The sequence below is a fragment of the Schistocerca gregaria genome, chromosome 3 (assembly GCF_023897955.1).
Source record: "Schistocerca gregaria isolate iqSchGreg1 chromosome 3, iqSchGreg1.2, whole genome shotgun sequence".
Classification (NCBI taxonomy): Eukaryota; Metazoa; Arthropoda; class Insecta; order Orthoptera; family Acrididae; genus Schistocerca; species Schistocerca gregaria.
In genome coordinates, this window is record NC_064922.1 from 713733132 (window position 1) to 713757426 (window position 24295).

The following is a 24295-nucleotide window of genomic DNA, read 5'->3' on the forward strand; positions in this document are numbered from 1 at the left end:
ATTACGTTCGTTGAACTTTTATGTGTTGTACTCCGATCTTCTTGAAACACTTTGATGCATGTTTCCTTGCTTCTATAAATTTTGTTCTGTTCTTATAATTTTCATTTGTGTTCTTGATATTCCGAGTTCGTTGTCTCTTTATAATTAACTTATCACAGTCACCATTCCACAAAGCATGTTCCCATTTCTCTTTAAAGACATAGTTCCTTTTGTAGTGCCAATAAAATTTTTTTGAACATTTACCCAACATCTAGGTAGTATTTTTTTAAACTGTATTGTGTAATAATTTTCCCTCGCTAACCTCTGCATGTCAAACTCTCTGGGTTCTTATCGATTCCTTTTCCAAATTATGGTCTAGCCTTGGATTTAATGACAGATACTTAGGTAGTGATCTGAATTAACCGGCGCTCTTGGGAACTTTTATTCTGAGTACTTCAATTACAGAACGTCCAGTTACAGCAACTTGATCGAGTTTTTTTCACCACAAATTGGAGTTATTATATCGACGTGGTTTGTTTACTACAAAGTTTTTTGAGAAATGCAGATTTCACTAGTATGTTATGCTGCATGCATAGGTTTAAGTGTTTTTCTCCATTTACGTTTGATCTTTTAGGTGCATAGAATTGTCTCTCTGCAAACGTTCTTTGACAATATGTGCATTAATGTCTCCAAGTACCAATACTGTGTTTTTGGATAGAATGTCATCTAGAGTGTTTGATACATTTTGCCAAAAAATTTATGTTTGCTATTTCTGTGTTCTGTTTTTCTCATTTGTTGGCGTTTGTTTATTTAACATAGTGTAAACTTAGGGGAAGTGGCAACAAAACGACTATTCACGTTGGTGTGTAGAATATATGAGTCTGGTGACATACCATCTGACTTTCGAAAAGCATCATCCACACAATTCCGAAGACGGCAAGAGCTGACAAGTGCGAGAATTATCGCACAATCAGCTAACAGCTCATGCATCGAAGCTGCTTACAAGAATAATATACAGAAGAATGGAAAAGAAAATTGAGAATGCGCTAGGTGACGATAAGTTTGGCTTTAGGAAAAGTAAAGGCACAAGAGAGGCAATTCTGACGTTACGGCTAATAATGGAAGCAAGGCTAAAGAAAAATCAAGACACGTTCATAGGATTTGTCGACCTGGAAAAAGCGTTCGACAATATAAAATGGTGCAAGCTGTTCAAGATTCTGAAAAAAGTTGGGGTAAGCTATAGGGAGAGACGGGTCATATACAATATGTACAACAACCAAGAGGGAATAATAAGAGTGAACGATCAAGAACAAAGTGCTCGTATTAAGAAGGGAGTAAAAAAAGGCTGTAGCCTTTCGCCCCTACTCTTCAATCTGTACATCGAGGAAGCAATGATGGAAATAAAAGAAAGGTTCAGGAGTGGAATTAAAATACAAGGTGAAAGGATATCAATGATTCGATTCTCTGATGACATTGCTATCCTGAGTGAAAGTGAAGAAGAATTAAATGATCTGCTGAACGGAATGAACAGTCTAATGAGTACACAGTATGGTTTGAGAGTAAATCGGAGAAAGACGAAGGTCGTGAGAAGTAGTAGAAATGAGAACAGCGAGAAACTTAACATGAGGATTGATGGTTACGAAGTCAATGAAGTTAAGGAATTCTGCTACCTAGGCAGTAAAATAACCAATGACGGACGGAGCAAGGAGGACATCAAAAGCAGACTCGCTATGGCAAAAAAGGCATTTCTGGCCAAGAGAAGTCTACTAATATCAAATACCGGCCTTAATTTGAGGAAGAAATTTCTGAGGATGTACGTCTGGAGTACAGCATTGTATGGTAGTGAAACATGGACTGTGGGAAAACCGGAACAGAAGAGAATCGAAGCATTTGAGATGTGGTGCTATAGACGATTGTTTAAAATTGGGTGGACTGATAAGGTAAGGAATGAGGAGGTTCTACGCAGAATCGGACAGGAAAGGAATATGTGGAAAACACTGATAAGGAGAAGGGACAGGATGATAGGACATCTGCTAAGACATGAGGGAATGACTTCCATGGTACTAGAGGGAGCTGTAGAGGGTAAAAACTGTAGAGGAAGACAGAGATTGGAATACGTCAAGCAAATAATTGAGGACGTAGGTTGCAAGTGCTACTCTGAGATGAAGATATTAGCACAGGAGAGGAATTCGTGGCGGGCCGCATCAAACCAGTCAGTAGACTGATGACACACACAAAAAAAAACTTAGTTTGATGATCTAAATGTTAGTCTTTCATTGACTAATTTAAACTGTGTTATTGAGTTTAATATGCTTATGTTTACAATGAAACCTGTTACAAATAAGGGTATTTTGTTCATAATTCTTTTCCCTGGTTTTTCCTGAAGTATCTTGAATCCTTGTGAATGGAATGGGTGTTCATCTGTAAGTCTTGTTTCTTGCAATACTGTTATCATTATATTTTTTCGTTTAGAAAGTTTATTGAAGTTTTAAGTTTTCTGTTTTTATCTGTGAATTTACGTTAGAAGAGACTAGGTAATTTATGTTTCTTTGTTTGATTTTGACGGTTTGTTGTCTAAAGCAGATTTCAGAATTCTCTGAATCGGTCTTTGCCCAATGTGGTAGGCCCCCGGGTTGCGAATGCCTATATCTCGTTTACTTGGAAACGGAAGACTGGTTGCTCCCTGGGGTAAAATCTCTTACAAATAGCATCTATATTGTTGTTTGCCTGTTGAGTTAGGATAACAAGTCCCCTAAAGATGTAACTCATGGTAGTTAACTCTGAGGAATATGTTTTCAACAGAAGCTCTGATGAACAGACGCTTACCACTTTTCCGTTTGTTTCAAGTCACACGTATTATGGATTTTTTCCATGTGTTGATTCTTCTAATAGTTTTGTCGTTCCAAGATCCGTTCTTCCCGCCTTCACTCTCATTGAAGTCTTCACTGTAACTCTGGCACGGAGCCCTCAGAGGGTGATACCATCCGGCCCAGGTCAGCCCCGGTATTTTTACGAGGCTGTTATTTCTTCTTATTTATTTATTTTCAGCAAATGCTAACACTAATGAAAATTATGTTACTAATACTAATAGTGGTACTAATACTAATATTTCGGTATTTCTACTCTGATAGCAAACAATCACTATTTCTCTTTGTTGTAGTCTGAGATGGACACGCATACACACATTCAATTTAGGACTATCGAAATGTCTGGTTTCTCTCAACGTTGCGTTCCAGATCGGCCACCCAGTCGGGTCCAGTAATATTTTGCAGGCTCAAGATAGCTTAGCGACGCATCAGACCGTATCACTTATATTTCACTGATTACTCTCAGTCTTCTGGCGTACATTTGTTACCAGCTCCCTCATAGTAGGACTGTAGCTATTGCTACAGTCAGTAGCTATCGTTCTCAGATCAAAAATGGCTCTGAGCACTATGGGGCTTAACTGCTGAGGTCATCAATCCCCTAGAACTTAGAACTACTTAAACCTAACTAACCTAAGGACATCACACACATCCATGCCCGAGGCAGGATTCGAACCTGCGACCGTAGCGGTCGCGCGGTTCCAGATTGTAGCGCCTAGAACCGCTCGGCCACTCGGCCGGCTATCGTCCTCAGTGTCAGTGTCTTTAGTGGCTCCTGTGATATGAATGCGGAGTCTATATCCTCACTTTTAAAATAATTGTAATACAGTACAAAATCACATTTGGAAGCAAGAGTATGAAACCGGTAGAGACTTATAGAAATGAAGTCATTTGTCTCTGAGTCGCAGGTTGAGAATGCCCCCCCCCCCCCCCCCCCGCCCCCACCGTACCCCATCTGCAGCCTGTACCAATAATGAAAGGAAAATATAGCTAAGCTTAAATTTTTTGTAGATATCTATATGATTAGAGATTCAGAACAAGAGGTTCTTTCATGAGGTGAAGGACTTGTTGCTCAGTACCCTTATCCCATTCAGATTAAATTCATTCCTTGAATTGTAGTGGTAAAAAGGACGAACACCACTACTGAGTAACTGATACGTAAATTTTCGTGATGTAAGGGCTCATTACTGCTGTTATGAGGACACTATTTGATTTTCCTAGCCAACATTTGACGCTCAGCATTGCATTGTTTAGTGACACACAGGGTGAAGCGAAATTCGCGCACTCGGCGTTCGCAGCGCGACTCCTCACATGCTAGCGGTAAAAAAATGTCTCTACCAAAATTTCGTCTGGCGAATACATCCAGCAGAAAAAGGACGTTAAAGAGTGGCAATCTGGCAAATCTGTAACCACATGTACGGTAACTACCTCTGTCAGCAAATGTTCATCGTGCTCTACATTTGGGGCTGTGGATTGAGGTTTGGGTTAGCATGCAGGAGGCCGAGGGTTCGATTCTGTGTTGGGGGTGTACGTTTTTTATTTTCTGATTTCATTCTGACGTTTCATACTGTAATATACAGCGTTTCATAGGCCACATATATCATAAATTTACAACTTTTGTAACGCTGCACATAACAAATACGTGGTTAGACAAATAAGAAATCGACAGTTGAAACAAATGGTCTGTTATAGGACAAAATAACTGCAAAAACAACATGAATTTCGGGATGCTTAAGACGATAGCACAGTACAATAACACAAAATCTACTTGTCATTTATACTACATGTAATATGAGCTCTCAAATGTCACAAATTAGCAACCAGTGACAATAGTAATGTCCATATTAATGACCACATGACCTTCAAAACAGATTACGTTGTCCCTAGAACAACAGATGTCAAGAGATTTCCCTCCACTTCCAAACATTGTGCAAACCGCTGGATCATACAGCTCTGGACCCTTCGCAGCATAGCTGCATCCGCAGTAATAAGAGCAGCATGAACACGCGCTACCAATTCTTCCACATTCGTCGGCGGAGTAGAGTACACGTACTCCTTCAGGTGTCCCCACAGGAAGAAATCTAGGAGATTTAGGTCAGGTGAAAACGGTAGCCATGCAACTGGACCTCCACGTCCAAGCCACTTCCCTGTCCCAGTACTGTCGCACATCAATGGAGGTGCACCATCATATGACAACAATATCCTCTGCCGAACATGTAGTGGAACATCTTCCCCTCACGAGTGAATACTGCTTCATCCAACCATGTTACGGTGCTCACGAAGTCATCGTTTGCTTCCTGTTGTTGTTGGAACTATTCACAGAATTGCATCCGCTGATGACGATTTGCAGGATGCAGATGTTGCGTGAAAGCATAACGATAGGGGTGCAGCCCATGCCCGTGCAGCACGTTAGCTACCGTGCGTTGCGAGACACCCAGCTGCCTTGCTACACACCGAGCGAGGTGGCGCAGTGGTTAGCCCACTGGACTCGCATTCGGGAGGACGACGGTTCAATCCCGCGTCCGGCCATCCTGATTTAGGTTTTCCGTGATTTCCGTAAATCGCAACAGGCAAATGCCGGGATGGTTCCTTTGAGTGGGCACGGCCGACTTCCTTTCCCGACCTTCCCTAATCCGATGAGACCGATGACCTCGCTGTTTGATCTCTTCCCCCAAACAACCCAACCCAATCCTTCCTATGCTACGTGTACTCCGTTGGGATTCTTAATGTGTGATCTCCAGAATAGCTTCCTCAGTAGCTGGAGTATGACGAGTCCGTGGACGACCTCTGTCACGCAATGGTGGAAGGAGAGAACCTGACTCCCGAAGGCGCAGCTTCAGACAACGAAACACATTTTTATCTGGATGGCGTCGACGAGGGTAATTATCAGCATATTCACGCGCGGGAACATCAGCCCGGTTATCAGATGCATAGAGGCCCAGAAACATACCCACAAATTCGTCGCTTGTGTATGCCATACGTCTGCCACAATGTTTAGAGGTTTGCAATAAGAAAATTCAATACGTGTACACATGTACACTGGAGTCTGTCAAGGGCGCATTACGCCGCTCGCTTCTACTCCCTGTCCACTGGAAAGCGCATAAAGTGAAAATACGGCGTCAGTTCTGCACGCTGTTCCACTTAACCCGTATTAGACGTCTGACAGGTATTGTGCTGCATGATTCATCCCGACACCGTTAATTGTGAAATGTTCGGTTTCGAATTACACTGTTTCCCTGACGGTAACAGACGTGATATATTCACAATACCATCGATATAACAATAATAATAATAATAATAATAATAATAATAATGCATTGATATACGTACTGAACAGCATGCAGTTACCAGACTCAATGTTGAAATAATTAGTGGGACCATGGTGATAACACATACAATTAGTAACCGAGCCTGACCACTATTAGCAAAGCACATTGCTAGTGGTACTGGTAACGTAAGGCCCTAACGAAGTGTAATGGACCTGAACAAGGCAAGAATAATAGTTGCTACTAATCTATGGGACCATTGGAGGAGGGTACAAAGAAAACAGGTTTCGCATCTAGTAGATGAAGCTGATAAATTCACTCCCATGACGTAGAAAGGGCTTATTTCAAAGCTGACCAGTCTTCCATTTCTACGATTGTAGTGTGTAAGTGCAAATGTTTTCTAGAGGATTCGCTGCCATCGCTGTTGATGATTAAGATGCCTGATACCCTCTCACCTCATGTACATTTACCAAATAAAAAGGAAACGCCTCGAACCCAGGGTCGAATCAAGTACCTCCTGCAGGCTAACTCAGAACTCTACCCACTGACCAACTGTACGACACAGCGAATCTGTCCTGACAGAGGTAGTTACCATACATGTGGTAAGTGTTGCCAGACTGCCACTCTTTAACGTCCTTTTTATTCCGGATGTAACCGCCGGACAAAATTTTGTGAAAGACATTTTTTTGTTGCTGACATGTGAGGAGTCGCGGTGCCAAGCACGAGTGCGTGAATTTGTCTCCACCCTGTATAGTTTCATCAGGGATCACAGACATAGCATACAATAGGATGTCTCATAGAAACAAGATTCTCCTTACATCTGTGAACTGTTGTACTAGCTACCTTGGTACTGATGCACCATGTTACACACCGGGCGACATGTAGCAGAGCTCATAACCTGAGCACGCATTCGGGAGGATAGCGGTCAACTCCCCGTTCGACCATCCAGATTAGGGTTTTCCGTTGGTCCCTAAAATTCCTAAAATCACTCGAGTGGGTGCCGGAATGATTCATTTGAAACGTGCACAGCGGGTACCCTTCCAAGTACCTCCATAGTCCAGAGCTTGTGCCCTACCTATAATGGCCCGGTCGTCAACGGCAAACTAAACATTAAATTTCCTTCCTTCGTCACTCTACAGAACTAAGAAGACTATCCTAAATTGAGAACGTACCGCTGCCGAAATACGAAATAATTTTTAAAATTTCTTTATACCTGCGAAATACGTATTCAAAGAAAGAATAATAACGATTAACTTCCTACTGACGACGACGACTTCTGTCTACAAATTCGGAATATAAATGGATTGGGGAGGGAACTGTCATTCCATTTTCAAAGGAATCCACCGTAAGTGGCAGGGAAATGAAGGGAAATCTAAGCCTTGTTGGTCAGAATTCTCATCAGGGCATTCGGCGTAGCTGTTACATAACCATTGACGTTTTTCTGTAACATTACAGAGAGTTGTGACTTTGGGAGATGAGACAATTATGAGATTAAATTGTAACCATTGCATTTGTCATACAACAAAAGAATGAACTCTTAGAAACAGTATCACTATCCGCCCCATCTCACGTGTCACAAAAGTCCACAGTCCTGTATCATTTGTTCAGAAGGAAGAGTCACTTTCACCCACACTTATTTATAATCAAGTTCATAAAACTCGAAATTCAGCTCATGAAAGACTGACTGACAATTATAAGCCGAGATTAGCTCATTATATCTCATAAATTTGCTATCACCATTGAGTAATAAACATGGTGTATTTTTACAACGTTTTTGCTGCTGATATAATGTAACTTCCTATCACGTAATATTATCGGATTTCAGTCGGCCTAATATGATACCAGGATTTATAAAGTTAATGAATAAAGTGGTGATAGCCATTTCAACATAGTAGACTTTAACCACCAGGTTGTCTCATAAAAGACAGCACTCTTAGATCTCCACTGACTTAAGGCGTCCAATAGAATATTCTGGCTCAAATGGCTCTGAGCTCTATGGGACTTAACTTCTGAGGTCATCAGTCCGGAATATTCTGGAATCCCTGTGTCACGACACTGGGTCAGTATCAATGCGTAATACAAAGGGACATCATTAGCTAAAGGCTTTTAAAAGCCCACCTGAAAATGTCTGAATGGATGTAAGCCGAACAGTTGTGACAATATGTTCAAGTCATCGTTGTGCGAGCCCGAAACCTTATGGAATACTCACTATGCGGGAAACTTCAAGAATAATATATATCGAAATGTTGCATATCAGGATGAAGAGTAACGCTTCCGAATTTATGTGAAAACTCTGAAGGATTTTAAATAAACCAAACTTCACTAACGTTCTACATCTACGTTCTACATATTTATCCTTTACTTATACATACTTGTTTCTTAACATAGCCACCCTGGCGAAGAACTACCCAACGAGGGGATTAATTTTTAACACTGTCAGCGTAGAATGTTTCACTTTGTTGACGGAGACAAAACCTCACCTCTGCTTGCGCGCTTCATCACTATCAAAGTGAAGTCCTCGAATGCGTTTTTTAAGTTTTGGAAATAGGATGGGCCAAGTCGGCACTGTATAGAGGATGATCAATAACTGCACTGCGAACCCAAGGACTCGGATTGTTGCAGCGCTTGTGCGTCGTCAGGCATTCTCATATTGAGGGAGATGGTGCTCAGGGCGAGGACGGATTCTTACTACTGTTAAACACTCGATTACAGCACGCTGTTCCTCATCCATGGAAGTAGTTACGTTACACACCGCAATATTCCACATTACAAACTGAGAACAAATGTAGCTGAACTGAAGGCACGCACTGCGCAACGCATTCTCAACGCCATCTCTGAGAAACTTTGATGTGTTGTGGAACATGGTGTTTCTAGATTTAAATTTATGGCGGAAAACAGTGGACAGTGTACTGAACATATACCATGACAGTTATAAACCGATGTCATTGTAGGTTTTATAGGGTTCTTGGCCATAAGACAATTATAAACCCATGTCATTGTTACTTTTTATGCGGGTTTTGGCCTCAGGAAATTTAAAACAGATTTCATTGTTCCAGTGATTGGTTGAGAAGGGTATCTCAAACCAGTGTATTCCCTCCTGAGGTAAGCCGGACTTAGCAATAGACACTGCATGTAATATTCAAAAATATACCACTGGCCATTAAAATTGCTACACCAAGGAGAAATGCAGATGATTACATTTTCACGCAATTTGTGTGCATAGATCCTGAGAAGTCAGTACCCAGAACAAGCACCTGTGGCCGTAATAATGGCCTTGATACACCTCGGCATAGAGTCAAACAGCGCTTGGATGGCGTGTACAGGTACAGCTGCCCATGCAGCTTCAGCACGATACCACAGTTCATCAAGAGTAGTGACTGGAGTATTGTGACGAGTCAGTTGCTCGCCCACCATTGACCAGACGTTTTCAGTTGGTGGGAGATCTGGAGAATGTGCTGGCCAGGACAACAGTGGAACATTTTCTGTATCCAGAAAGGCCCGTACAGGACCTGCAACAAGCGGTCATGCATTATCCTGCTGAAATGATGGGTTTTGCAGGAATCGAATGAAGGGTAGAGCCACGGGTCGTAACACATCTGAAATGTAACGTCCAGTGTTCAAAGAGCCGTCAATGCGAACAAGAGGTGACCGAGACGTGTAACCAATGGCACCCCATACCATCACGCCAGAAGATGCCAGCATGTCGATGACGAATAAACGCTTCCAATGTGCGTTCACCGCGACGTCGTCAAACACGGATGCGACCATCACGATGCTGTAAACAGAACCTGGATTCATTCGAAAAAATGACGTTTTGCCATTCGTGCACCTAGGTTCGTCTTTCAGTACACCATCGCAGACGCTCCCGTCTGTGATGCAGCGTCAAGGGTAACCGCAGCCATGGTCTCCGAGCTGATAGTCCATGCTGCTGCAAACGTTGTCGAACTGTTCGTGCAGATGGTTGTTGTCTAGCAAACGTCCCCATCTGTTGACTCAGGGATAGAGACGTGGCTGCACGATCCGTTACAGCCATGCGGATAAGTTGCCTGTCATCTCGACTGCTAGTGATAGGAGGCTGTTGGGATCCAGCGCGGCGTTCCGTATTACCCTCCTGAACCTACCGAATCCATATTCTGCTAACCGTCATTGGATCTCGACCCACGCGAGTAGCAATGTCGCGATACGATAAACCGCAATCGCGATAGGCTACAATGCGACCTTTGTCAAAATTGGAAATGTGATGGTACGCATTTCTGCTGCTTACACGAGGCATCACAACAACGTTGCACCAGGCAACACCTGTCAACTGTTGTTTGTGTATGAGAAATCGGTTGGAAATTTTCGTCATGTCAGCACGTTGTAGGTGTCGCAACCGGCGCCAACCTTTGTGTGAATGCTGTGAAAAGATAATCATTTGTATATCACAGCATCTTGTTTCTGTCGGTTAAATTTCACGACTGTAACACGTCATCTTCGTGGTGTAGCAATTTTAATGGCCAGTAGTGTATTAATCTCTTTTTATTAAAACAAAATTAAACCTATTAACAATTTTTCTGGTAACACTCAGTGTACCACAATCTGCTGCCATGGAGATGGGAGTGGGATTTACGACGCCAAGAAAGTATTTATTCCAAAGAAACAGTACCTGGTGAATCGAAAAAAAAGAACAGATTGAAATTGTTATAGACAGAGATAGAAAGGCATTGTTCATGTCACCGCATAGACGGAGTTTCGAAGTTCTAACACAGCTGCTTCGTTGTTTGTGCGCAGAAAAATTGAGATTGCACCACAAGAGAGATCATTTTGGGTGTTGAAATCTGCGCGAAGTTAATCCATTGTTCAAGTAAAACGTGCATCCCGCTGTCGATTCAGCAAGAAGCCACATATGCGCAGGCAGATTTATGATTGGCATACAATATTTATGGAAGTTGGTTGCATATGCAAGAGGAACACAATCGTCGTCCACGCACGTCAGATAATACAGTCGAGCGTATTCGAGATGACTTCACGCAGAGCCCACGGGAGACCGTAGGACGAGCAGCCCACCCACTTCAACTTCATCAAACAACAGCGTGGCATGTCCTGAAACGACGACTGCGTATGAAGCCTTATAAGTCATAGTTACTGTAGCAATTGGGTCCCGGCAACTGTAACTGAGGATACGAATTCTGTATTGTAGTTCTCCAGGATATGGCAGTGCACTCTTTTTTCCGAATGACTCATCTTTTCACACAAATCTGCCACCATAAAATAAGAATTTGTGCGTGTAAAAAATCCTGGCATCGTCGTCGAATGTGAAAGAGACTCGCCGGAACCGAATGTGTTTTGTGCCTCAGATGTTCTCAAAGTTTGTCGACCTTTCTGTATTATGTAGGGAACTGAGCAATGCCTGCAGAATTGGTTGTTTCCTGAACTTCACGAAAATTCCTAATATTTCATTTTTATGCATGATGGCGCCCCGCCTCGCTTTCACCTTGAAGGATGAACACCACCCCAGAACGCTGAATTGGAGGAGGTGTGGACGACGAGATCTTGTTCATTGCTTTTGGCCCCCCATGTCACCGCACCTCACACTTTACGATTTTTTTTTCTGTGGGAGTAGGTAACAGACAGAGTCTTTGTCCCACCTACGTCAACTACTCTCCAAGAGCTGACAAGTCGAATTGTTGAATCTATCGATGCAATAAAAAGGGACCTTGAAAGAAATAGTTATAGCTCCATCAATAGTTGAGAAATATCTTTTTTATGTCTTGATTGTGACTACTTTCAGACTCCTGAGTCCATTTTCAAACCATCCGTACCGCAAGTGTGACAACACAGGTGATAGACTTTGTAGTGCCCTAGCAGTGATGATAAAAGCGACTCAACAACTGTAAGTAGACAAAGTAGGACGGACATTAGATCAGTAATGTCTGTCCTATGTAGTCTTTTTACTGTTGTTGAGCCGGCCATAGTACCACTTTGATCTCCACTGCAGGGGCAGGTTTTGTACATGGGCTATGGCCTCTGTTATCACAATTACGATTCGGTTTGTTTGGAAATGGACAGAGGTGTCCGAAACTAGTCAACATCAAGAAATAAGAAAGGACTTTTTTCAATGCAACATATGCAAGGGCTACAACAATTTATTTCAATTATGAAACGAGTTGCGGACCTATTTTTCATCTGCAGCATGCTGCATGTTTGTAAAGAGGGACCTGTCGATTCGTATGCGGAAAGATATGCACTACCTTTTCGATGTTTCTCGAGAAACACAGGGTGCTCATATTGAGTGTACAACATAATGTCTGTAACAACATAAAATTTTGAACCTCCCTTTATCCAGTGATATGCACGGTGTGTTGTTTCTATCTTCCATAGTTCGTCTGTAACAAAAAAAAAACAAAAAACAAAAAAAAACTGAAAGCTGTTCTTTCTGTTTGAGTCACCATGTAGTACTTTTTTAAAGCCTGTACAGAACCAAAAGAATAAAAACGCCACAATTTATTGTCGTAAGCCTCAACAAGAACTACACGGGCCAGACCGGCACTTAAATAATTTATAAGACCTTCTGTTAACACAGGAGAATGGCAATCGGGAACCGACCTCTCACGCCAGGAGTGGATACATACCCTGCCTGGTAAACTTGACAGTTTCACCCAATAAACTAGTCATAAGCGGTAATTATATTAATTCAAAGCAGTTTCATTAAACATAGACATGAATGAAGAATATACAGTAATAAAAATTTGAAAATGAAGAACTACAGTTACATATAGAACATAGAAAATACAAGAAATTTCAGAGATCTGTATAATTACATGTAAAATATTGACAATAAATAAAAGAAATTCTAACATTTAAGCCTATAATATAGACAATACTGAATTCCAGTACGAAATACGAGAGTTGTCCAAAAAGTAAGTTCCTATCGGTCGCGAAATGGAAACCACAGAGGAAACCAGAAACGTTTTATTTGCAACAGTTAGGTACACCTACCACCTACTTCTCTACATAGTCGCCGCTCCAACTTCGAGTTTTGTCGTAGTGTTGTATCAACTTTCCAATATCCTCGTCACAGAAAGCACGTTCAAAAAGTTCAGATGTGTGTGAAATCTTATGGGACTCAACTGCTGAGGTTGTCAGTCCCTAAGCTTACACATTACTTAACCTAAATTATCCTAAGCACAAACACACACATCCATGCCCGAGGGAGGACTCGAACCTCCGCCGGCACCAGCCGCACAGTCCATGACTGCAGCGCCTTAGACCGCTTGGCGAATCCAGAAAGCAGGTTCCTGTGCTTTCGGCCAGTTATCTGCGCTGGTCTGCAGCTCGTTGTCTGTGGAAAATTTTTGTCTTCATAGCTAACGGTTCTTGTGAACAGAGATGAGACTTGAGGGAGCCAATTGCGGACTGTATTGTGGGTGATCTAACACTTCTCATCGGAAACGCTGCAGGAGCGTTTTCATTGCCCCTGCAGTCTGCGGCTGAGTATTGACATAAAGAAGGAATTACTCGACAGTTGTGTTATGTGGGCTGCATGACACAGGCGACATCTCCAACCAGGCCCTCATACTTGGCGGGAGACGCTATTCCCTATGCATCTTTACCTGCTCACTGTTCACTCAAAACTGAAAAAAAGGCGACGCGACACGATCGACGGGCATACTAGAGACACTTTCCAACACATTTGTGCAAAGCTTTACCGAATTTTGCCAGTTGTTTCCATTTCGTGACCGATCGGCACTTACTTTCAGGAAAACCTTCGTAGTAATTAGGATAACACGTATTATAGGGAGGATTTATGTATATCGTACTCAACGGCAGTGATTTGCAGCCCTACAATTTACAATGGAAACACAGTTAGAGCTAGAACACACTGCCATGACACTGAAGATGCCAAATAAGCTTGCCAACTTAAATATAGTTTCAGTTCGTCTTATTCAAGCACACCTTGCACTAGCTGTGGAACATTGAACAGCCGAAAGCGAGTGTTTTGATCGTCTTGTATCGAAATTAATTGCCTTCGGTGATCCTATGGCGGTACAGAGGACTAGATTCGAACAGGCGAAGTTGTTCTCGGTGTGACACTAGTCTGAGACTTCGGACTACAGCATGTCGTTTCGAATGTAGAACACCGAGTGGCTCTCCTCCAATGGGTTAGTGACAACATTATATCACACCGGAGTGCCTTGGTGAGTGCCCGTCTACACTGGTGGTCTGTGGCATGAAGACTCACAGGTACTCGAGGAGTAACACACTGAGAGTGGACTTGCAGTGGTAGCGCTCTAAAAGCAGGCCGTTGGGACAAGCTGCGCGCTCTATTGCGACGCCGTGGCATTCGTTACTAGGTCACAAAAATAGATAGAGGGAAGACTTATAACGCAATGAACTGATATACGGCACACAAGTGTTTAGCTCTCTCCTTCATCTTTACAATGCGCCTGCTGTAGACCCTCGTGTCCAAGACGACAATAGCTGTATTCACAGAGTGCTCGCCTCGTATCGCACTTTGACTGGCCTGTTAAATCACCAGTCGTAATTCGTCAGAAGTATAGGAAACAGCGGCTTTAACGTAGGAAACAACATTCCCGCAATCTTATAGCTCTACAGCAGGTCCGGTGAGGGCGTGCCAAAACTCACGCGGGGCTGGTGTGCGGCCCAAGACATGCCCTCTGATGGCACTGCTCCTTCCTTCCCTGAAGTACTCGATACAGCACGATATTTCGTTTAGTACTGAGGTGTTGGACTTTCCGGTCAGCGTAAGTCACTTCAGTTCAGCAGAATCGATGTGTCGGCACGGTTTACCCTTCGCTATTTCTTCGTGGTCTCAAGGACATTCGAAGTTCCAGTTGCTGTTTGCACAAAAAGAGCCAGTCTAGCGATCTGTTGTCATAATCCTTTAAAAATGAATGAAAATAACAAAACAGAGCGATGATAATCCTCAACTTACCTTAAGCGATCTTATAAGCGACCAGTATTGCAACATTGCTATAAACGATATTAGAGTAGCATGCGGAAAGAATTTAAAATTTACTTGGCAATGAACAAGCAAAAATTTACAACTAGCGACAGAGGGGATTCATTGTTCTGTACGTTAAGAACCACTTTGTGTTGAATTTTCAAGTATGCAACACTTGAAGAAATTAATGATATAAATAGTAAGTTTTCTGAATGTGCACACATTATTCCACCGTCAGTTGCAGCTGCTCTCGATGGAACTGAACGAAGAGTAGGGAGATTATATATATGAATGCAAGGCACATTGGTTACGTCAAGAGGCATGCCAGGAGCGATTTTTCGATTTAAAACTTGCTATGGTTGAACTTGTACAAAGGATAAATTCTGAGAAAGACAGTCCAGATACATAAATTCACTGTTATTGGAAAATTGCGAGGTTGTATACTTAGCAGTGAAACAGCAAAAATTTACAACTAGCGACAGAGGGTATTCATTGTTCTGTACGTTAAGAACCACTTTGTGTTGAATTTTCAAGTATGCAACACTTGAAGGAATTAATGATATAAATAGTAAGTTTTCTGAATTTGCACACATTATTCCACTGTCAGTTGCAGCTGCTCTCGATGGAACTGAACGAACAGTAGGGAGATTATATATATGAATGCAAGGCAACTTTGGTTACGTCAAGAGGCATCCCAGCAGCGATTTTTCGATTTAAAACTTGCTATGGTTGAACTTGTACAAAGGATAAATTCTGAGAAAGACGGTTCAGATACATAAATTCACTGTTATTGGAAAATTGCGAGGTTGTAGACTTGAAAGAATTACAAGAATAGTTTCCTAAAGGTTTTGAGGACACTGCCAGTTTTACATCCGTTTACGAGCAGTTATCGAGACCGTTTTCCGTTTCAGCTGAAATCGCCCCTGTGCTTGTGCAGATGTAACCGATTGACCCATAATTCACATGTAATGACAAATCTTTTTAAGTTCAAACAGTCCAGGGCTTCTACATTGCATTTCTCAGGCAGAGTTTCTGCGTCTGCGTAATGACGTTGCAAAAGTACATACAAAATTTCGATCGGCATATTTGTGTGAAAAATATGTTTTCGAATATGAAACTAATTAAGTCACGCTTATTTAATAACCTGAGCTTGTAAATCTATGAAATTGTCTGCATCTGTCCATATGTCGACTGTCTGGATCAGATAAAAATTATGCTACGTTTCTAGTGCGCCAAAAATAATTAAATAATACTGAAATTTAGTTTTGTTTGTGTTCCTTGTTGTTGAGATTCAAATGGGTCGAATGGCTCTCAGCACTATGGGACTTAACATCTGTGGTCATCCGTCCCCTAGAACTTAGAACTACTTAAACCTGACTAACCTAAGGACATCACACACATCCATGCCCGAGGCAGGATTCGAACCTGCGACCGTAGCGGTCACGTGGTTCCAGACTGAAGCGCCTAGAACCGCACGGCCACACCGGCCGGCCTGTTGTTGAGGAATGTGAAATACGAAACCAAGCCATAGGTTGTGAGACTGCACTGCCAGCTGAATGTGTCACGTTCGTTGTTTCCCCTCTTTGCTCTCCTTGGGTTCAGACAGCTTGGCGTGGCGGTAGGGGAAGTGTGCAGAGACGCTGAACGCTGTGGGACTGTTCGAGAGCTGATTTCTTGTCGAACCCTGCTCCACAGTACCTAATCACCATGAGGGGCTTCAGTTAGGTATGGAATACTTGATGAAACTTGTGGCCTCTTTTTCTCTCCAAAATTGTGGCCTGTGTAAATGGTAGAGATATACTAGCGTGATGTGTGACTGGAGAGAGGTGAGGGGGTGGGTGAATATCTCTTTATTTTGTATTTTGTTCAAGTGGTTATTAATCACAGCCAGCAGTGTCAGGGCCAGCACTTACTGGTCAACATCAGCACGAGGACAGCCCCTGCGACTGCGGCCAGCAGTGGACAGGCGGCAGCGGACCAGCGCCGGCCGAACCTGGAGGCGCAGTAGTGGACCGCGATGAAGGCCGGCAGCTGCGCCACGCCCTGCGCGGACACCGTCAGGAAAGGGTTGACGCTCAGCAAGCCGACGCTCAGCACCAGCGCCAGAGAAGTCAGCAGGTACACCGCCCTGCTGACACCATACCATCGCTCCTAGAAGAGTGTAGGTCCAGGGGACATGGACGTTTGTGATGGTAGATCGACGTTTCTGTGGGAACGTAAAAGGTTCCAAGAGTGGGAAAATCGTTACACATAAAGATGAAAACTGAAATACCGCAGAAATATAGTTTGATTCTGCCATTACTGAGTTTCGATGTCAGTGGAATATCACTTACAGGGTAAGTGGATTTTCACTTATCGTAGGAAACTGACTATAATGGTTGAGCTACAACAAGTTTTGACTGAGTAACGAGGAAAGTGGGCAGCGCTCACGGGCTACTTGGTATGGCGCACACTTCAGGGACGCTCCAGCGCCTAAGATGGTGCATCTGGGTTAGCTGACTGGGAAGACAAGAGTATATGAATCGTGTAGTAGCTTCATTTTTGGAAGTCTGCAGGCGGAAGATTAAATTTTCTTGATGTTCTAGTTTTCAAGAAAGAGGAATGTAGCTTAGGTCACGCTGTTTATCAAGAACTCACACACATAGACCACAACCAACACTGGGATTTGAGCCACCACCCATAACTAAAGGGAGTCATCTTGAAAACGTTGGCGAATAGAGGATGGAACATCTGGGAACCAGAGCTCCTTGACGCAGAATTAAAACACCTCACATGCTCCTTGAACACTTCTCCAGAATCGTTATTTGTCCGTTGAACTGAAAAGAGCGTTATGACCACCACGCAGAATCCATAGTGATGCACAAACCCGTATGAAATCGAATTCATTCATTAAGAGAGTTTCTGACCGCATACTCAAAATCTTGGGAAAAAAAGAACAGAACATCGCAGTAACTCACTTGGAAGACATAAGATCACCTAAAACTGGTCAAGGATTATTGGCAACCGCTGGAGTAAGTAGGAGTTTATAAGTTCCGTGTAGTTGTGGGGAGGAGGTATAAGTGGAGACTACAGAAAGAAAGGTAAAAAAAAATAATTAAAGAGCATGAGGGCACTTGCAAAATGTGGGACACTAACAGATCAACTGTTGCGGAACATACTTTGCTGTCAGGAGACAACAACCATCCATTTCGATATAATTCAAGTACTGACAGACACAAGGTAATACAGGGAGCTGTAATAGTCCCCAGGTATTTCAAAAGAAAGGAAGATGGCGAGAAATTGAATCACAGCTGGATTTCAGTGCCTAATAAGATGTGTACCAGTCTTCCACAATGGGGTGATAGCAACAGCGGACGACGTCAGTCGACAACAGCCAATAGCGTTCTGGTGTTCAATACATGTGACTTCAATCCACTGCCTGGAAGTAAGCGTAAATGGAATTTTGCTACAGAGAGTAGAGAGCCAAGGTGTGAAGCGGAGACTCAAAGATCTTACGATCCCCCTTGAAAATGTCCTCAGACAGGGACGAAACGTTGAGTTTAAATGTGAAACCCGTTCAACCACAGCATAATAGCCCGCAATATTTTATTAACTGTTACATTCTCGGCAAGCTGTTCTTGGTACTACAGTCTGGAACCGCGCGACCGCTACGGTCGCAGGTTCGAATCCTGCCTCGGGCATGGATGTGTGTGATGTCCTTAGGTTAGTTAGGTTTAAGTAGTTCTAAGTTCTAGGGGAGTGATGACCACAGATGTTAAGTCCCATAGTGCTCAGAGCCATTTGAACCATTCTCGGCAGTGAAAGTTTCCATTTTACAGCGCGAATTCCTGCCAGGAGATCCTCTATACTCTCGACAGGCGTCTCCAACACAAGACATTTCACATGGCCCCACAAGAAGATATGAAGATTAGTGAGTCACGAAAAAGAACTTCCTCTACCTTTCCAGTGTTCAGGGAAAGTCTGATACAGGTTTTCACTAAATCTCAGTCCAAACTGAGGTGTGGCTCCATTATGGTGGAACCACATCCACTGACAAATAACAAGTAAGAAATCTTCCAGGAACCTTAGTAACATGTCTCCGATAAATACTGTGTACACTGGTGCATTTAAGTGGGGAGGATGAAGGGACCGCCCCAGTACATAATTACTGACCACACCTGCCGAAACACAAACTTAAAATCTATGTTGACGCCTCCTCACAACTATAGCATAAGCTAGTACATAATTATAGACTACGCCCAACCGAACGTTGACTAAAAATGTGTTTTGATGGCTCTTCACAACTGTAGCGTTGGGATTCTGACCAGCCCAAACACGAATAGCTCAAGTATTTAGTATTTAGTTTCTGATGAAACAGGCTTCATCCATTCATACGGAGGAAAGTGAAGATCGACTGTAAGGCGGTGCAAGTACCACTGGATTAACACGATACGAGGACTGAAGTCGGCAGGAGTCATAGAATGTACTTTCTGTGGATGGCAGTGGTGTAGGTGCATTCCCCGTAATACTCGCCATAAAATACCCTACGAAACATTTATTTCACAAACAACTTGACGAATATTGATTGGAGGTGCCTCATCCACTCGAGTAAGCACTGCATCTTCTGAGTCTGGAGTCCGCGTAGTTCGTCGTTCTCATCCGTCGTTGTACTGTGATCACAATAGCTGTGTTTCACTTAATCGTTTAAACAGTCATAGAAAAATGGTTTGTGCCGAATATCTTCTGCTCGGAAATATGGTCCTGTACAAACTTTTCCCTTCTCTGCTGCTTTCATTTGCTTGCGCACAGACGAAAATAATGTCTGCAAGTTTCGTTACCGGGTGCAACTACATTTGGTCAGGCTGATCGATGTAAACACAGGTTGCAGTCTACTACAGTACAGACAGTAACCAACCCAACATATATAAGTGCTCGTCGGGATTGTCTACTTTATAGACTTGGGAAGATAGTACTGGTACACGTTTCATTGACAGATTATCAGAACGACTTTAACTTAAACTTCCGACTCGGTCGGTTCCGGACCAGGGTAGTTTACCTGAAATTGATACATTTATCCTTGTCCAATATCCCTGAAAGTTTGAAACATCATAACGTATTCATCCTCTGTATTGATCTAGGGGTGGATCACAGGGGATTAACAGCTTTCTTGGAGTAACTGAAACTACTGGAAAGACAAATCGACTAAACTACTATGGGAAAAGTCAAAGAAGAAATAATTTCACTAAAGCAGGCAGGGTAGAGAGCGATATTGCAGATCTTCGACTTATGGCAATAAGGCCGTGGTCCAAGGCATAATTTTCTACCTAACGTTTCGTTTTCCACCGCTGTATCCTTCGTCAGAATCTTTAACGAATTAGAAAGCTATTGCAAACTCAAAAAGCTCTGCAAGCCAAACTGTTTATATATAACCTCGCAACGGTCAGTTCGTGATCTTAACAGACCACTGCCCGAGGACCATAAGAGAGGTAGGCCGTAGCACGTACGTCACAACGACGTAACACTACACTGTTTGCAGCAGGAAGTGAGTTTCCATTTGAGACCACTTTAATACTTCGTATCTGTATATTTAAATAAATTCAAGCTCCTGGGAACATATGACAGAGTTAAGGACTTTGCTGGTTGCCATATCATTGACGTACTGATTTCCCACATGATCCTGGACATATCAGAGCGTTCGTGATATGTGTCGCAAAGCCGACTAGTGTGACGTCACTAGTTCGCTGCGAGGTCCGTATTTCCCACGAACCCCATCGCTGCCTAAAATCGCGGAGTCGCCCCGAAGTATGCTATGGAGCGTACTACGTGAAACAGTTGGCAACGTTAGTTTTATTTAGCACTAGGGCCCACAACTTGTCTGTTTGCAATCGTTATTCTGTTCTGTTTAAATTGTTTGTGGTTTTAGATTTCTATCTAGTGCTTTTGTGTTTTTGAGTTTCTGTATTATTATTGCTACGACAGGATATACAAAGATGCCATAGAAGTTTAGAAGCACAAAAACAATTTCAACAGAAAAGAAAGAGAGTTAGAATTGTACTGGTTGTGTGTCCCAGCACTGTATAAAACATACACTCCTGGAAATTGAAATAAGAACACCGTGAATTCATTGTCCCAGGAAGGGGAAACTTTATTGACACATTCCTGGGGTCAGATACATCACATGATCACACTGACAGAACCACAGGGACATAGACGCAGGCAACAGAGCATGCACAATGTCGGCACTAGTACAGTGTATATCCACCTTTCGCAGCAATGCAGGCTGCTATTCTGCCATGGAGAGGATCGTAGAGATGCTGGATGTAGTCCTGTGGAACGGCTTGCCATGCCATTTCCACCTGGCGCCTCAGTTGGACCAGCGTTCGTGCTGGACGTGCACACCGCGTGAGACGACGCTTCATCCAGTCCCAAACATGCTCAATGGGGGAGAGATCCGGAAATCTTGCTGGCCAGGGTAGTTGACTTACACCTTCTAGAGCACGTTGGGTGGCACGGGATACATGCGGACGTGCATTGTCCTCTTGCAACAGCAAGTTCCCTTGCCGGTCTAGGAATGGTAGAACGATGGGTTCGATGACGGTTTGGATGTACCGTGCACTATTCAGTGTCCCCTCGACGATCACCAGAGGTGTACGGCCAGTGTAGGAGATCGCTCCCCACACCATGATGCCGGGTGTTGGCCCTGTGTGCCTCGGTCGTATGCAGTCCTGATTGTGGCGCTCACCTGCACGGCGCCAAACACGCATACGACCATCATTGGCACCTAGGCAGAAGCGACTCTCATCGCTGAAGACGACACGTCTCCATTCGTCCCTCCATTCACGCCTGTCGCGACACCACTGGAGGCGGGCTGCCCGATGTTGGGGCGTGAGCGGAAGACGGCCTAACGGTGTGCGGGACCGTAGCCCAGCTTCATGGAGACGGTTGCGAATGGTCCTCCCCGATACCCCAGGAGCAACAGTGTCCCTAATTTGCTGAGATGTGGCGGTGCGGTCCCCTACGGCACTGCGTAGGATCCTACGGTTTTGGCGTGCATCCGTGCGTCGCTGCGGTCCGGTCCCAGGTCGACGGGCACGTGCACCTTCCACCGACCACTGGCGACAACATCGATGTACTGTGGAGACCTCACGCCCCACGTGTTGAGCAATTCGGCGGTACGTCCACCCGGCCTCCCGCATGCCCACTATACGCCCTCGCTCAAAGTCCGTCAACTGCACATACGGTTCACGTCCACGCTGTCGCGGCATGCTACCAGTGTTAAAGACTGCGATGGAGCTCCGTATGCCACGGCAAACTGGCTGACACTGACGGCGGCGGTGCACAAATGCTGTGCAGCTAGCGCCATTCGACGGCCAACACCGCGGTTCCTGGTGTGTCCGCTGTGCTGTGCGTGTGATCATTGCTTGTACAGCCCTCTCGCAGTGTCCGGAGCAAGTATGGTGGGTCTGACACACCGGTGTCAATGTGTTCTTTTTTCCATTGCCAGGAGTGTATATAAAACAGCTCCAACTCTTCCACACTAAAAGCTTCATAGCATACGTCGCGGCAACTCGGCTATCTTAGGCAGCAGTACGATGACTTCACGAACTGAGCATTCAGTGGATACGTATGAAAAACCGCTGGGCTTGCTGAGCTTGCTTGAGGTTGTAACTTATTCCGACTCGTTAAAGCCATTGTCAACGATAGTTCTGGTATGCATGCTGACGTTACGATCTGAAGATGAAGTGATAGAGAAAGTGTTTGAGGATATTAAAATCCAGTACATAAAGGGAGATGAAAATCTAATAGTCATGGAGGACTGGAATGCAGTTGTAGGGGAAGGAGTAGAGGAGATGGTTACAGGTAAATATGGGCCTTTGGACAAGGAATGAGAAACGAGAAAGACTAATTCTGTGTTCTATCAATAGTGCACCTCGAAAAAATTCTGAAGAAGATCCCAGCGGAAGGGTCGAAACGCCGATTATTTTAGATGGAAATAAATGCACCCTAGTAATCCAGAAGAATTTAAGTTTAAGACTAATTGAGTTCTACAATAAATTTCAGCTAGTAAAAGCAAATACTCTCTCTCTCTCTCTCTCTCTCTCTGTCTGTCTGTCTCTCTCTCTCTCTCTCTCTCTCTCTCTCTCTCTCTCTGTCTCTCTCAAGCAGAAGCACAAGAGGAGAAGGTATACTTGGAAAAAGCCGAGTGATAGGTAAAATTTTAGTTAGATTACATCATGAGCAAACAGAGGTTCTGCAATCAGACACTGGATTCTGATTGCAGATATACACCCAGATTGCAGTGATGCAGTGATGAAAACTAGGGGGAAGTTTAAGTGACTAATCACACAGAATCAATATGCACAGAAGTGGAATACGGAATAAATAGGGATGAAGATATACGCTTGAAGTTAACTGAGGCCGTAGGTATTTCGATAATGAATAGCTCAGTAACAGATAAGTTGAAGAGGAATGAAAATCTCTGAAAAGAGAAATCGCAGAAGACGGACAGAAAAATACGGTACATGGACGATAACTACACCGACACCGTGGACAGGAGGAGAAAAACTTTAGTTGATCGATGAAAGAAGAAGTAAGAAAATGTTCATGGAAATTTGGTAATACAGGGACACATACAAAGTGGGAATGACATAAATAATTTTGCAACGAAGCTAAGACAAAATGGCTACATGAAATCGCTACTCTCAGATGAAGAGGTTGGCACAGGAGAGGAATTAGTGATGGGCTGACGCCCGCATGTCAGATATCAGCAATACAGCAAATACCGGCCATGGAAGCCTGCACTGTATGAGCACCGCGTGCACTGAAGCAGTCAGTAGTCTTCGCGGCTGCACGCCGCTTGTAGCTGTTGGGAGCCCAGGATTGGCTGCAGGCCCACTCCATTCTGCGCCGCTCGCGAATGCCTCCGGTTAGGCGGAGGCTAGTGGAGGCGCAGTGTCCATGGTCAATGGGTGGAGAAAGAAAAGACGCTTCAGCCAAGGCCAAGCCAAATGTCGGACAGTTACGACTCCGTGTACGACTGCGGCAGTACGGACAATTCCAAGGCTGCAAGGCCTTTCCCTCACGCATGTTCGTGGCAGACAACTGCACGAGCTGCAACCAGCTCAGCAGCTGCGCCAAGCACACCTACGGAATCTCTGTAAAATATGAATAACAAATAAAGCTAAACATCACACGGACACATAGAACTGGTAACAAGTAATGAAAGAATCCTACCGAAATGATAAGTACAAAAGAAAGATTTA

The 24295-nt window shown here is 43.7% G+C and overlaps 1 protein-coding gene across 1 annotated transcript in view; it reads right to left on the reverse strand.

Annotated features, from left to right (window-relative positions):
- LOC126355568 (solute carrier family 22 member 7-like) overlaps positions 1-24295 on the reverse strand; it is a 112627-nt gene that overhangs the window by 16162 nt on the left and 72170 nt on the right. Inside the window, exon 8 of the mRNA XM_050005930.1 lies at positions 16967-17181. Coding sequence (XP_049861887.1) covers positions 16967-17181 — 215 coding nt within the window. The remainder of the gene's footprint in view (positions 1-16966; positions 17182-24295) is intronic.